The sequence below is a fragment of the Microplitis mediator genome, chromosome 1 (genome assembly GCF_029852145.1).
Source record: "Microplitis mediator isolate UGA2020A chromosome 1, iyMicMedi2.1, whole genome shotgun sequence".
Lineage (NCBI taxonomy): Eukaryota > Metazoa > Arthropoda > Insecta > Hymenoptera > Braconidae > Microplitis > Microplitis mediator.
Window position 1 is genome coordinate 4,994,887 of NC_079969.1, and position 13,887 is coordinate 5,008,773.

General features: G+C 28.9%; 2 protein-coding genes across 4 annotated transcripts; one reads left to right on the forward strand and one right to left on the reverse strand.

Annotated features, from left to right (window-relative positions):
- Positions 1-542: 542 nt before the first annotated feature.
- Positions 543-7,237, reverse strand: LOC130678702 (DNA-directed RNA polymerase II subunit RPB1-like). 3 transcript variants are annotated; one of them, XM_057486117.1, is made up of 8 exons: positions 7,083-7,237; positions 6,006-6,207; positions 5,238-5,341; positions 4,306-4,449; positions 2,737-2,816; positions 2,302-2,508; positions 2,129-2,218; positions 543-1,028 (listed from the first exon to the last, which is right to left on the reverse strand). In XM_057486117.1, the coding sequence occupies exons 2-8, from the start codon at positions 6,131-6,133 to the stop codon at positions 750-752; spliced, it is 1,032 nt and encodes a 343-aa protein (XP_057342100.1). In that variant the 5' UTR covers positions 6,134-6,207; positions 7,083-7,237; the 3' UTR covers positions 543-749. The 3 variants fall into 3 exon arrangements, with proteins under 3 accessions (XP_057342100.1, XP_057342109.1, XP_057342118.1); XM_057486126.1 differs by lacking the exons at positions 6,006-6,207; positions 7,083-7,237 and adding an exon at positions 5,563-5,718; XM_057486135.1 differs by lacking the exon at positions 4,306-4,449 and having other exon boundaries at positions 569-1,028; positions 7,083-7,236.
- Positions 7,238-9,448: 2,211 nt separating this feature from the next.
- Positions 9,449-13,887, forward strand: LOC130678333 (zinc finger protein 667-like). The gene is made up of 3 exons (XM_057485517.1): positions 9,449-9,808; positions 11,663-12,368; positions 13,362-13,887. Exons 1-3 carry the CDS (start codon positions 9,635-9,637, stop codon positions 13,712-13,714), a joined length of 1,233 nt encoding a protein of 410 aa, XP_057341500.1. The 5' UTR covers positions 9,449-9,634; the 3' UTR covers positions 13,715-13,887.

The following is a 13,887-nucleotide window of genomic DNA, read 5'->3' on the forward strand; positions in this document are numbered from 1 at the left end:
TTTGAGGGGAGAGAAAATTTCTTGCGCCAAGAAATTTTTTCTAAGGTTTTCCTGATTCCTAATCTCTGCAAATTTCTCATATAAATTTTGACATGGTGCAAATTTTCCTGGGAAATCATCGTGAAAATCCACGTCGAAATCCACGATAGATTTCCATATTGATTTGGCATGGAAACCATATGGAAATCCGTCCGAAAACGCCATGCGGGAGCACATATAGAAATCTAGGCTGGATTCCCATATAGATTTTTTTTTTATAGGGATACTTTGTTCCAACGTTTCTTCACATATTTTTCGTTACTTGGAAAAGGAACAAATCGGGAAATATTTTGAGTTATCAACAAAAAAAAATCATAATTTACTTCGTTACAAATTTATTAGTAAAATAATTATCAGAACAATAGTTAATTATTCTTGAGAATTACATAAAAAAATACATTTACTTTTAAAATAGTCGTTTTTTAAAAATCATATCCTCGATTTTTTTCGTTCGTTATATAAAAACATATATATATTTTTTTATAAATATTTCGTGCATTATATATTTTTAAAATTTTAAACTTAATCTGAAGACCGAAATAATTGCGACCAGATGTCAAAAAATTTCAAGCTTTTTTTCTCGATTAAAATAAAAAAAAAATATTTCTGAACTTTTATTTAAAATAGTTATTAAAATTAAAATCATGAAATTAAAAATATAATTTTTATATAAATAGATAAAAATAATAGTCTATTTAAATTTAGTTGAGTTAATGCTGATAAGAAGGCGTAAAGTATTGAGTACCAGGTGGTGCTCGGTAACCTGGATAAGTACTATTAAGAGCGTGTTGAGCAAAAAATTGTGAGTAGTCTTTATTAGGACGTCGTGGTCTGAAAGCTGGTCCTTTGGCTAACGCCATTCTCGCTTGATTTTCCATTTCTGTTTGATATTTCACCGACTCTGGTGGCCATTTTAAGTCTCCTCTCATTACTCCACTCATGGGCGCCATGGTTGCTGCTGGCTGGGCTTGATAAACTGGGCTTGGATCCTGAACAAAACAATATTTATTATTATTATCCGCCAGAGATCCTTCGAGCTGCAAAATTTTTAGTCGGATTCCATTAACTCGGACAGTTCGTCTACGGAGGACTGGAAATTTCCTGGAAATTTCGACTTATCGAATGCCCCTTCTCCTTTAAAGAGTGAACTATACGCATGCGCTCTTACATGACGTGAAAAATTTACATAAAAATGTATACAAACGCACAGAAATTTGTAGTAGCAGGAGGGAGAGACAGCGTAGCTCATAGTGGGGGTCAAGATTGAGGGAAAGTTCCGAGTAAATGGAATCCGACTTAATGGCGATCGTCTGATTTTTTCGGGTTTCTTAACTATTTTTTTATACAACCGAATTTTTATTAACCCGAGTCTTATTGCTGTGACCGACTTAATACTGTACTGCTATGTCTATACTCCATCATGACACAGCAACCAAAGAACCAACAAAAAATTGCTAACAAAATATTTAAGCAACTACTGGGATTCGAACCCACGTCCGTCCGGTAACTAAATTCGAGTCGCAAGCATACTGACCCCTAGGTCATTTTTTCATAGATTATTTCTATTTAATTTTTCGGCAACGGAAAAATTATTTCAGCGACCCCGGGATTCGAACCCACGTCTCAGTACTCAAAGACCAGCTCGCTAACCACTTGACCATGAGTACAGTCTTTGAAAAAAATATTGTAAATTATTTTTAGAAGACTTAAGAATTCGGATGCTTAAAACTTGATGTATTAATCGAGTTCCCTTGACAATATATTAAACTGGAGACGCGTTTGAAAACAAATCCCAGCTTGTTTAGCGATACATAATTTTGGACGCATGCCCACTTTTTTTTTTCTTTTTTTTTTATCATAAATTTTTCCTAGTGTTGTAAGATATTTAAGTTTCGCAAATCCACAGTAAAAATTTAAAAATAAAACACTATGATCTTGTAAATATTACAGCCAATGCGTAAACACTGATACTTATTTTTGAAAAACCGCCAATATTATTTTCATAAATAAAATACCTTTATATCATAAATTTATGAAACAAATAGAAATACATAAAATAAAATTAGGCGAATTAAAATATATTATTTACTTGAGAAAATGGCGCTTTTGGTCTCAGAGTGATTGTCGTTGGAGGCGGTTCAAAATTTGCTGAAGACTGATGATGTTGCGATGATTGGTACTGAAATAAAATTCAATTTATTGTTACAAAAAAACTAAACGATAAAGATTTTAATTATTTTGGGAAATAATTTCTCTGCTTACGTGTGATGGCGATTGATTGGAGTGTTGACTCCAAGATGGCGGAATTGGCGAAGTTGTCGGCGGTGTAACAGGCGCCCAATTTTTAATATTCGGTTGTTGTTGAAAATGTGAGGGTTGTTTCAATGTCCCACCGGGGCTGACTGGTTGTGGAGATGGCCCTGATACAGGACTACTTTGATACGAAACGTAGTCACCAAGTCCACGTGTCTTTTTTTAAAAATATTTAAATTTTTCATATTAGTTTCAAGTATTTTTCAAAATAATTCGCTATTAATTTTATGTTAAATGTTCATAAGACCAAAATACAGTAAATTCGTAATGAATATCTTAGGGGTTTCTCAATTTCTTCCCGCCAATTTCGAAATTAAAAAAAAACTCCGTAACTTAATTAAGAGTTTACTGTAAATTTTTTAAATTTAATGTTGTAATTTATACCTTAGCTTGAACTGGAGACTGTTCAATATAATCAACTTCGTCGTAATCCTGCGGTGGTGGCCAGGCTACTCTTTTCAAACCTTTTTTAAAGAAGAAATATTAAAAAGTTAATTATATTTATATATTAATTTAAGGGGGACCACTAGTGTGACCTGAAAAAATATGATTTTTGGGAATTTTTTTAAAGAAAACTACTGCATAGAATGTTTTAATGTTTTAAGGATATATTTGTAGATATATAATGAATACATGATAAAATTTTTGGACACAAAAATTCAAAATTTAGCGAGTTATTCACAATCTCTCAAGGCTCTAAAAAAAAGGCCCCCACTGCAGTGATAGCGACCTTCAAAGTATCGGAAATAAAAAAAACCAAAAATTTTATTAAACTAGAAGGTATTTCCCGTCTCATGACCCTCGGGCTAAGAAGAAAATTGAAATTTAACAAAATGGCGGAGTTTTTAAAAAAAATTTCAAATTTTCCGCGAAAATTTGATGATCCTTGGCCTGGCAAAATTATATTTTTGATTCGATCAGAAAACTGGAGGTTCATGGTACGCAGAAACATTTAAAAAAGAAGCTGCAATTTGAATAAAATCGATCGGATGATTTGTTTTTGAGTTATAACTGCAATTTTGAAAAATCGATTTTCGAGAACCGATAAGCGGCTGCTCTTCACATGGCTGTGATTCAAAAAAACTATTCGATGCATTAGAAATTTTATTATATTATTTTTGAAGATATAGACTATCGAAATATGCAAAAAACAAAAATTATTTTTTCAAAATTTCACACTAGTGGTCCCCCTTCATACAATATACTAAAAATATCTTTTAAAAAACTATGCTTTAATTACTTCTGTGTTAATTTTGCAAAATTATAATTATAATACTAAAATAATTCACACTTATAATTATACACATGCACATTCATATATATTTATATATTAATTCAATAGAATATAAAAAAAAAAAACTATGATTCAAATATTTTTGTGTTAATTTTATAAAATTATTTAATTACAATTGTAAAAAAATTTACACTGATAATTACACACATGCACATTCATATATTTATATATTAATTCAATAGAATATAATAAAAATATAATTAAGAAAAAAACTATGACTCAATTACTTTGTTAATTTTAATTATAATGAAAACAATAAATGATTAGATGTAAATTCAGCTCTGCCAAACAGGAATCTCGCCAACAACTGAAGTTAACTCAAAATCTAGATCCCAGCTTGTTACCCTGGATTGACAAATAATCACGGTAACGATCCCGGCGAACGATTTTAGAGCTTACACCAGGGTCGGACAAGTAATAAAATCAAGGTGGGGATTTTGTAAGATTGATATATTATAAAATAAACGGAGAGGGAACGATCAAGGAAAATTTATAGATTAATAATATACTGATGTAATTTTATAATGAGGAGCTAACTATCGAATCGTTAAAATGATTTATTTTCGGATCATTAATTTATGTTATATATTTAATATAACAAACATTTAAATTTATTTATTCATCACTTAATATTATTTTTTTTTAAATTTATTGTTTACCTGAAGAAGGGCAAAAAAGCAAACGACATCGCCGACCGTCCTGTGGACATAAAGGAGGCCAATATTCGCGACAACGATTTTTGGGTCTTATTATTTCTCGGACTTCCATTGTTGTTAAAGAAGAAATTTTATTTTCTATGAGGTCTTTAGTATTCCAATTTAGAGTAATAGCAGGAAGAATATAAAGAAGAAATAAAAGTTGCAGTAGCAAGTGGTCAAGCGAAAACATTTTTGTTATTTTTTTTTTATTTAAATAAATTCAAAATAAGCAGAAAAATGTAATTAAGAGAATATTAAAACAAATAATTAGAGCCAGGATTTTTGCGTTAATTTAAAAATAATGAATAATTAGTGGTGTGAAATTTTTTATATTACGGGGAAAATATTGGTCTTATGAAAAAATTTTTCAAACAAAAGTTGTAGAAATTTAATTTTCTAAAAAAAAATGTCTCTTATAATTTTTTCTTAGGACTAATAAGAAAGCCGTAATTTCAAAATTAAGATTTTCATAATTAACAAAATTTTGAATTATTCATTATGAATCTTAATTTTTGAATCACGGTGAAAATATCGGCCATATCAAAAAATTTTTCAAACAAAAGTTGTAGGAAATTAAATTTTCTAAAAAAAATGTCTCTTATAGTTTTTTCCTAGGACTAATAAGAAAGCCGTAATTTCAAAATTAAGATTTTCATAATTAACAAAATTTTGAATTATACATTATGAATCTTAATTTTTGAATTACGGTGAAAATATTGATCGTATCAAAAAATCATAAGAGAGATTTTTTTAATAAAATTAAATTTTCTACAACTTTTGTTCGAAAACTTTTTTACTAAGACCGATATTTTCCCCGTAATATCAAAAATTTGAACTATTCATTTAAAAAATAAGGCAAAAATCTTGTCCTTACAAATAATATTTCTTCTTACCGGGTTGTCCTCCATTTCGTCGCCTGGTTTCTTCTTCCTCCAGCATTTTTAGCACCGCGCTGTTTTGTAAGTTTGCTGGCTTCGCCAGTTGGTTGAAATCAATTCTGTAAAAAATAACGAGCTCACAAAATTGTAATTATCAATAAAAAAATTTTATTTAAATACTAAAATATTTCTAAAGAAGAAACATGAAATAAAAAGTCACAGTTACAGTTAAAAAAAATTAATAAAAAATTTTAATTAATTTAAAAAAATGTAAAAAATAAATAAATAAAAAATATAAAAATTTTTTCTTCTTCATATTTATACTGAAGAAAAAAATAACCTTAGATTTGAAGCTTTCATTGCGATAGAGAAACTGCTAATAATTAAAGTTCTATTACTCGAGCCGTTAAATATTTAATGATCGGAACAAAAGGTATTATATATTAAATTAAATTAAGTACACGTAATACTTTTGCGCAATTCCCAAATAAACCTCAGCGTTTATTTATGCGTTGAATGATTCGCCCCTCTTAAAATAATCTTGATGAATCATACCAAAGCTCTTCAATTAACAATCTCTTGGTCACACTTTGAGGAAGAAATTTTTGACGCAAGGTGGTTTACACTTGTTCTTCCTTGCCAACAGATGTACTATAACTGTACTTTATTTCTTCTCTTTCCATGTCTCATTTTATATTTTACTTAATACTTTTATTTTTATATTTTATAATATCTATTTTTATAATATTTATATATATAATAATATTTTTAGATAGTACTCACCCAACAGCACCATTGGATAATAATTTTGTCTGTTTTTCTAATGACTCCTGAATTGCTTGAGGTGAGTACAGGTTTATAGGAGAATTAAATTGTCTGTTCACAAACTTCGGCGCTTGGCCTGCCAGCATTTTGTCAAAAATTTTTTTTTTTTTTTATATTTCACGTAAAATATTGACTGTGATGTCACTTATTTATTATGTTGCTGAAAAAATTTATATAAAATATATTTATAAATTTAAAAAAAAGTCAAATAATTTTAATTGTATACAGAAAAAAAAAATTTTTTGATGTAAGAAATATTTTGCATTATCAAATGTAGAAAAAAATTTTCTTAGATCTAAAAAAAATTTTCTTGGCTCAAAAGATTGCAGCTCGTACTGCAAAAAATTTCTTGGGACAAATAAAAAATTTCTGGAGTCAAGTAAAAATTTTTTGTGTCAAGAAATAATTTTTTTCTGTATAATATTTCTTTAAAAAAAATATTTTTATGAATTTTTTTTATAATATTTATAAAATTATGAGTACGTATTAGATTGCAAGGATGTTTATGCCAACACTAAGGAGTTACAAGTTGATTTTAACTTTCGTAAGATATATTAATGTATATATTTATGTATGTATGCATGTATATATGTATATAAGTGTATCTATAATAAAACTATGTAAGATTGTAAGAGAATGATATTCAAATATGTCGACAAAGTATAAGAGCGTGGCCTACTGCCTCTGGTTATTTTAGATACTAAATTCCTCCAAATATATCTTCAACATCCAGCGCAAAATTTTCTTCCCCCTTTCCCCGCTTGATTTCATATTTTAATAATTTATTCATATTCGAGAATAAAAAAAATTTTTTTTTTCATTTATAATTTCCTACTACTTTACTATGGCGACGTACCGAAATTCAAAAACATCGATATATTTATAACAATTGCATGTAATAAATAATTATTTCTTAAATAAATGATCAAATTTAGAAAAATTGTTTTTTATTTTAAATTTTTAAGGTTCAAATTTTTATAGCGAAACAATTAAAAAATAATAAAGGTATTGATTAATATATAAGTAATTACTTACATTGTTTACAGTGTTTGCGTGGTTTGTTCGGAGAAGAAGATTGTTAAAATGTAACTGAATTTCAATTGTAAAAGCTTCAAAGCTGGAACCTCGAGATTTAAGTTTCCTCCACCAATTCTCTTACGTCTTCTTCGCAAGTTATTTTTGTGATATTTACTTATAAATGCTTCTTTCTTATTTATACTGCGTAATTTATATTCATAATTTTTTTTTTTAGCATCAAACTTCATTTTTTTTACATTATTCGTGACCTTATTCTTATTTTATAGTAAATAATTTATAACAAAATATGAATTTTCACAATTATTAGCATTCGAATAAAAAAAGTCTGATCGGTATTTAAATTTTAAGGGTATCAAGGATAGGAAATTTTTAAATTTGAAAAAAAAGGGAGGGGAAGAAAGTGAGTCTCCTAAAAAAATAAATGTCATTATATTCCATAGATTTTTGCATTTTCAGTCGCAAAGTATTTGATATTAATGAGAAATTTGTCAGTATTAGCAGAGATGGAAGACAAAGTCCTTCAGATTTTAAAAAACAAAAAGTTGGATATTACGCGGCAATTATCCTTGAAAATTAAGTAATGTAACGGGACCAGAGTCTGCCTCTTTTTTACAGAAGTTCGTTTCCTCACCTATTTCAGACGTACATGAGCTACAAATATTTGTCCCGACTTTTTTACCATAATACGAGACCATACTCATAGAATCCTAAGCAATCAATTGGGAACGTGGATTCTTTCCCTGTCTTCCAGAGAAGACGCCCAGTAATTATCCTTGATAATTAATTAATTAATTAATGTAACGGAATCGAAGTCCACCTCCGTTTAACAGGAGGCCTTTTCCTCGCCTATTTTTATCGCGGACACGCGATCCTTGATAATAACAAAAATTTTTCCCGTCTGATAAAAATAATTACCAGACCAGAATATAAATTTCTATGTGTGAATGGAGCAGACATCAGACAAATTTAAAATTATTAATAAATAGAGTAAATAATTTAAAAAATAATATTTATAAAAAATCCATTTATTAATTTCAAAATTTTAAATGCGCATTTTTTCAAAATTGTATTATATTAATAATTTACTATATTTATTAAAAATTTTTAATTTGTAATATTTTAATAATTTTAATTTGAAATATCGGCGGCAAATAGCTGACCTGACCTTCTTTTTCAAGCTATTCAATGGATTAATAGATCCCCCGGAAATCATGAATGATTTCGAGTTTATACCAAACGCGCTGAATCTCAGGCAATGCAGGATCCTAAAAACCACCAAATCTATGTGATAAATGGACCTAAGAATCGGAAATGCAATCTAATCAACTCTCTGCATAGTGATGTCAACTTCTTCCAAAGGTCATATCAGAATTTTCGCTCTTGCATTAGAAAACGATTATTAAAATACTAGCTGCTCACACACTGTAACTTTCAAGCAACCAATCTTCTCTATTTTCTTTCACGCAGTTAAATTCGATATTGTATAACAATCTAGCCCTATTATCTCATATATTGTATATTATATTATAATTAACTAATGTTAAGATGATGTATAGTGCCGATTGGCGTAATAAATAAATAAATAAATTCTCAATGTTGTCTACCGGAGAAATTATCACTTACACTATAATTTAAAAAATTTTCAAAATAATCAAGATCTACTTAGATCCGTTTAAATTAATTCACTTTCCAAAATCTCTTAAGATCTACAATTTGTGAAAATTTTTTTTATAAAGCTTTGAAATCTCCATAGAAAATCGGAATTTTGATTTTTTTTTTTCCAGTGATTTCCCGAATTGTCTCTTATTAATCTTCGCAGATTTAAAAAATGAAAAACATTAGAACCCCGTAGATCTTAACTGTATGTAGGAGTAGATCTAAATTATTTTTCTCAGCATGACATAAATCTGTCCCTATTAATTTACATTAAAAAAAATAATTAAATGTCATCACCTTCATGAACTGTTACCCCTTAATTAACTAATGTTAAGATGATGTCTGCTACATCCACACTCATAATTTCTAAAACTATTTCAAATTTTTACCGCCATTTCCACGATGATGCCAAAAATTGAAATTCAAACTAAGTACTAAATTTTTCTATATTTAAAAATTATAAATTTGAATTACCGCGAAAATAAAATAAATTCAAAATTATCCAAACAATTTATACTCATAAATCTTATATATTTTTTCATACTTAGATAATATAACGACTCCTTCGATTGGGCTGATATCGACCATGTTGCCAAGTTATTTCCTGGCTCGGGATCGTTGTTATCCATACACAGAGTATACATTATATAGTATATACATTTAAATATACATACGAAGACAGTGAGAGTGAGAGAGAGAGGGGAAAAAGAACAGACGCATTTTCAAGCTGCATTGTTAGGAATAAAATGTAATTGGCTACACTACGATTATAGATCCCCATGTGACCGAATAGCAGTGTGTTACTAACCAATCTTTTGTGTACTTGAACATAAATTACCAGTGAATAAATCACAAAGTTAAATAATATAAGTGTTGATAAAAATAATAATAAAATGGGATCGAGAATTAGAAAGAAAGTTGATAACCCAAGTAATTTATCAGTTAATTTTGATGAGGTGTGCCGACTGTGCTTGGCCAGGGAGGAAACAATGGTGCCGATTTTCGATGGAGAGGATGATGACGAAGTGCCTATTCCTCTTCGATTAATGGCCTGCGTTAATATAGAGGTGATTAATTTATATATTCATGTACTAGATAATAATGTTGTTTATTTATTGTTGCCATCTGGTTTCATAATTTTTGAATTTTAAGGTTATTTTCAAATGAGAGAAATCTAGTTTATCTCTATTGGATTTCATCTTTTTATTACCAGCGCCAATTTTAAACCCATGCCCTGGTAGCCAGAGTTTCTGATCAGAAAGTTGGTGTACGTAAGTTGCGTCCAAGTTGTTGACAACTTTCAGCTTTTGACTACAAGTTTCCCTGAAAGTTCGCGATGATCTACTGCCGCAATCCGTCGAAAACTTTCTGAGAAAATTGAAGGCCTTTCCGTAAACTTTTGCCATCAACTTGGCGACAGGTTGCGGCGGTAAATTGTCGCCAACTTGCTGTCAACTTTGACTGCGAAAACTTCGTGGTGAGTTGACGGTAACTTGAAGTCAATTTGGAAGCAAAGTTTTGCTCTTAAAGTTTTTTTTCTGCAACTTTTTGAGTCAATTTGCATTCCTATTAAGGCTGTAGATTTTTGAAAACTTGTAGTTCATGTTGTATTCATATGAAAGTCAAGACTTAGAACAGCAGAACTTGATGTTAACTTGACTAAAAATACTGAAGAGAAAGTCTGGTCATCAGGGAATTTATTGGAGTTTTATAGCAATCGTATTTTTGTTGATTTTATAGAAATCTTGATAATTAATTTGTCCTCATATTGGAATTTTCATAAAACTTTAGGTCATCCCTCACGAAATTACCTAATTTCGTATCTCACATATTCTAATTTCATTAATTTTTTTTTTTTTCCTACACTGGAAGAAATATCTGTTAATTTTTCGCCTTTAATATTTGAAAGCTCTTCAGTAAATAATTTTTTAAAATTTCAAAAAATGGCGGTTTGACAAGATTTAAAAATCAACTTCTGATAGATTTGATTTCTTTCCTTCACCGTTTTTTTTTAAATTTCAAATTTTAATTAAAATTTTTTGCAAAGTGCGGCAACTTCAATTTTTAAATTTCCCGCCAAAAAATTTGAAATTTAAAAAAAAAAAGGAAGTTAAGTTTCGTTCCGATTTTCGAAAGCCGAACTTTGAACATCTTGACGTTTTGAGGCCTGACTATTTTCAAAATAACATCCGAGTGTATGAATGTGTGTACGTACTAGGGACAAGATTTTTGCCTCAATTTTGAAATGAATGGTTCTAATGTTTGATATAACTGCCAAAATATTGATTTTATCATAAAAGTTTTCAAACAAAAGTTGTGGGAAATTTAATTTTATAAAAAAAATCTTTCTTACCATTTTTTGATACGACCAATATTTTCACCGTGATTCCAAAATTAAGATTCATAATGAGTGATTCAAATTTGTATTAATTACGAAAATCTTAATTTTGAAATCACAGCTTTCTTATTAGTTCTAAGAAAAAATTATAAGAGACATTTCTTTTATAAAATTAAATTATGAACAACTTTCATTTGAAAAATTTTTTTATACGACCAATATTTCCGCCGTAATATCAAAAATTTCACAGCATTATTAATTAATTGTTATTTTTAAATCAAAGTAAAAATTCTGGCTCTAGTACGCACGTACATATGCATCTATGTGAATATTCTATAACTTCTGACCAATTAAATCCACTTTTCCTTATTATTTTATAGAACCGCTTTTTGAAATTCATAACTAATTTTGAAATTTTTATTTGAATAATAAATAGAAGACAATATTCTATAATACGAACCATAGAAACTATTCAACCTATTAAGTGTTTTTTAACAAAGAAAATTTTTTTCCACTTGAAATCTATCAAAAATATGTGTAATTTTCTTTATTAATTATTTTAAATTAATGAATTTTATTTCAGGCTTATAAAGGAGACGGTTTGCCATCAATGATCTGTATATTATGCAAGCATCAGTTGGACAAAGCATACCAGTTCAAGAAAAAAAGTGAAGATGCTCACACCAAATTGCAGAAGCACATGAAATTAGTACAAAAATTAGACAAAATAGAAACTGCAGACAGTAATGAAGATTCTGAAAGTTATTCATTATCAGGAAAATCCCGGGACAGCAACCAGAATAATTCAAATTCAGTATCATTTGAAAATCACCAAAGTATCGATGACCCAACTGAGGCTCCAGAAGAAGACTGTGAAAGTAATTACGATCCAAAAATGAAGACTAAGCTCATGGACATTGGAAGTATGAAAAAAGAGTCATCGAATATAATCTTAATGTCATCAGAAGAGTACGAAGAAATAATTGAGAGTCAAAAGGCGACTGGTAATTCAAATAAAAAAAATGTTTACATGATGGAAGTGACTGGTCACAGTACTGGAGATTCTGAGTCAATGAAACTACAGCCTGTTGAAGAGAATCTAGACGACGATGATAATAATGAAATAAAAGTGTTTAAATGTGACAAATGCCCAAAAGCATTCACTAGAGTTATGATGCTCAAGAGCCATCAGTCTGTTCATTCAACTCAGAGAGGAGTAACTTGCCAAGCTTGTGAAAAATGGTTTCCAACTCGGTCTGCACTTATTAGACACGAACGCACTCATACTGGTAATTATTTATTTATAACAAATATATATAAATATTATTTATTATTTAGGGGATATCAGAAGTTAGCCGACGTCTAATAATTTTTGGATTTTTTAAAAAACGATAAATTATAAAAAAAAATATTTCAAAAAATTGCATTAAAGGTAAAAGCTCCTGCCCGCTCACTTTTCATTGGAGTGAGATTAAATCACTCAATATAAATTAATAAATGAAATAAAAAACCATTTTTTTTTTTATAGTTATTTTTTGAAGTTTCGAGTATTAGAATAAAATTTAAGTTTGAAGAATAATCTTGATAATTAATTATTATTAATTTTTTAAATAAGCTCCTTGAGTGTACCCATAGTTGCTCACTAAAAGTTGTCATGTACCATTACTCGACCAACACATGGCCCTATAGTCGCTCAAAGACAATATCAATTAAACTATGATAAGTTTATTGATTTGGACAAATAATTTATAAATTATACTACTTTATTCTTTCATAATATAAAATTTCATGAATTTTAAAAATGTATTTAATAAGATATAGTTATAAAAATTCGAAAAAAATTTGACGTAGCCTAAATTTAATCTAATGAATGAACGTTAAGGTAAAAAATGCCCGGCTTTGCGCGATTTTGAAAACAGTCATTTAATTTAAATTTATAATCTATTATAAAATAATTTGATACTTCATATTTTAATATATTTAGATTCACAAATAATTATTTATCAATAATAATATTTTTAGTTGTAATTTTTTTTTATAAAAATTATAAAAAAAACGCCTTTAACAGTTAAAGTGAGCGACTAATGGTACTGACCGGGTATAAGGGCTTTTACCTTATAGTCTTTTTAATTTTTCACATGTGCATTTTTTCAGTTTCTTTTTTTCTTCAAATTTAATTATTCAAACTAAAATCCTAAAATTTTTGATTGTCTGCTAACTTCAGGATCATTCAGACGGGGAGAGATTTAAAAAAATTTTTTAATAATTAAATATTTTTACAGGTGAAAAACCATTTGGGTGCAATATTTGTAACCGTGCATTCGCTCAAAAAGAAATTTTGCTGCGGCACTTGATGACTCATTCAGGACAAAAACCCTACCCGTGTCCGGACTGCGATAAAAGTTTTACTCAACGTGAATCATTGAGAGTTCACATGCGTCGTCATCAAAAACTAGACCCCAATGACATTCAACTGCATCATTGTCAGTTGTGTCCTAAAGCTTTTTGTCATGCGTCTGGTCTAAGTCGACACTTGGTGACCCACACTGGCAGAACTTACAAATGTGTTACATGCGAAAAGTCATTTACTGATAGAAGTTCGCTGCTAAGACACAGTCGGATTCATGCATTATAGTATTCGACAGTCTCTAAGAGTATCTAAGCTCTACCGAAACCCATACTATATACATAGATATAGTTATGTACAATTTAATAATTATATTTATTTCTTTTATTCTAATTTTATATGGCAATTAATAAGACGATAATTTTATTTTAAAGTCACAAAGTTTATAAAAGAGTACACAG

What these genes read in the sequence shown, in the direction of transcription:
- LOC130678333 (XM_057485517.1), top strand. Translation starts at nt 9,635, where the DNA reads ATGGGATCGAGAATTAGAAAGAAAGTTGATAACCCAAGTAATTTATCA. An exon ending in TGGCCTGCGTTAATATAGAG is followed by an intron (nt 9,809 to 11,662) that starts GTGATTAATTTA and finishes ATTTTATTTCAG; the next exon opens with GCTTATAAAGGAGACGGTTT. An exon ending in ACACGAACGCACTCATACTG is followed by an intron (nt 12,369 to 13,361) that starts GTAATTATTTAT and finishes ATATTTTTACAG; the next exon opens with GTGAAAAACCATTTGGGTGC.
- LOC130678702 (XM_057486117.1), bottom strand. Translation starts at nt 6,133, where the DNA reads ATGCTGGCAGGCCAAGCGCCGAAGTTTGTGAACAGACAATTTAATTCT. An exon ending in CCAATCAATCGCCATCACAC is followed by an intron (nt 2,219 to 2,301) that starts GTAAGCAGAGAA and finishes ATTTTATTTCAG; the next exon opens with TACCAATCATCGCAACATCA. An exon ending in CAAAAGCGCCATTTTCTCAA is followed by an intron (nt 1,029 to 2,128) that starts GTAAATAATATA and finishes TGTTTTGTTCAG; the next exon opens with GATCCAAGCCCAGTTTATCA.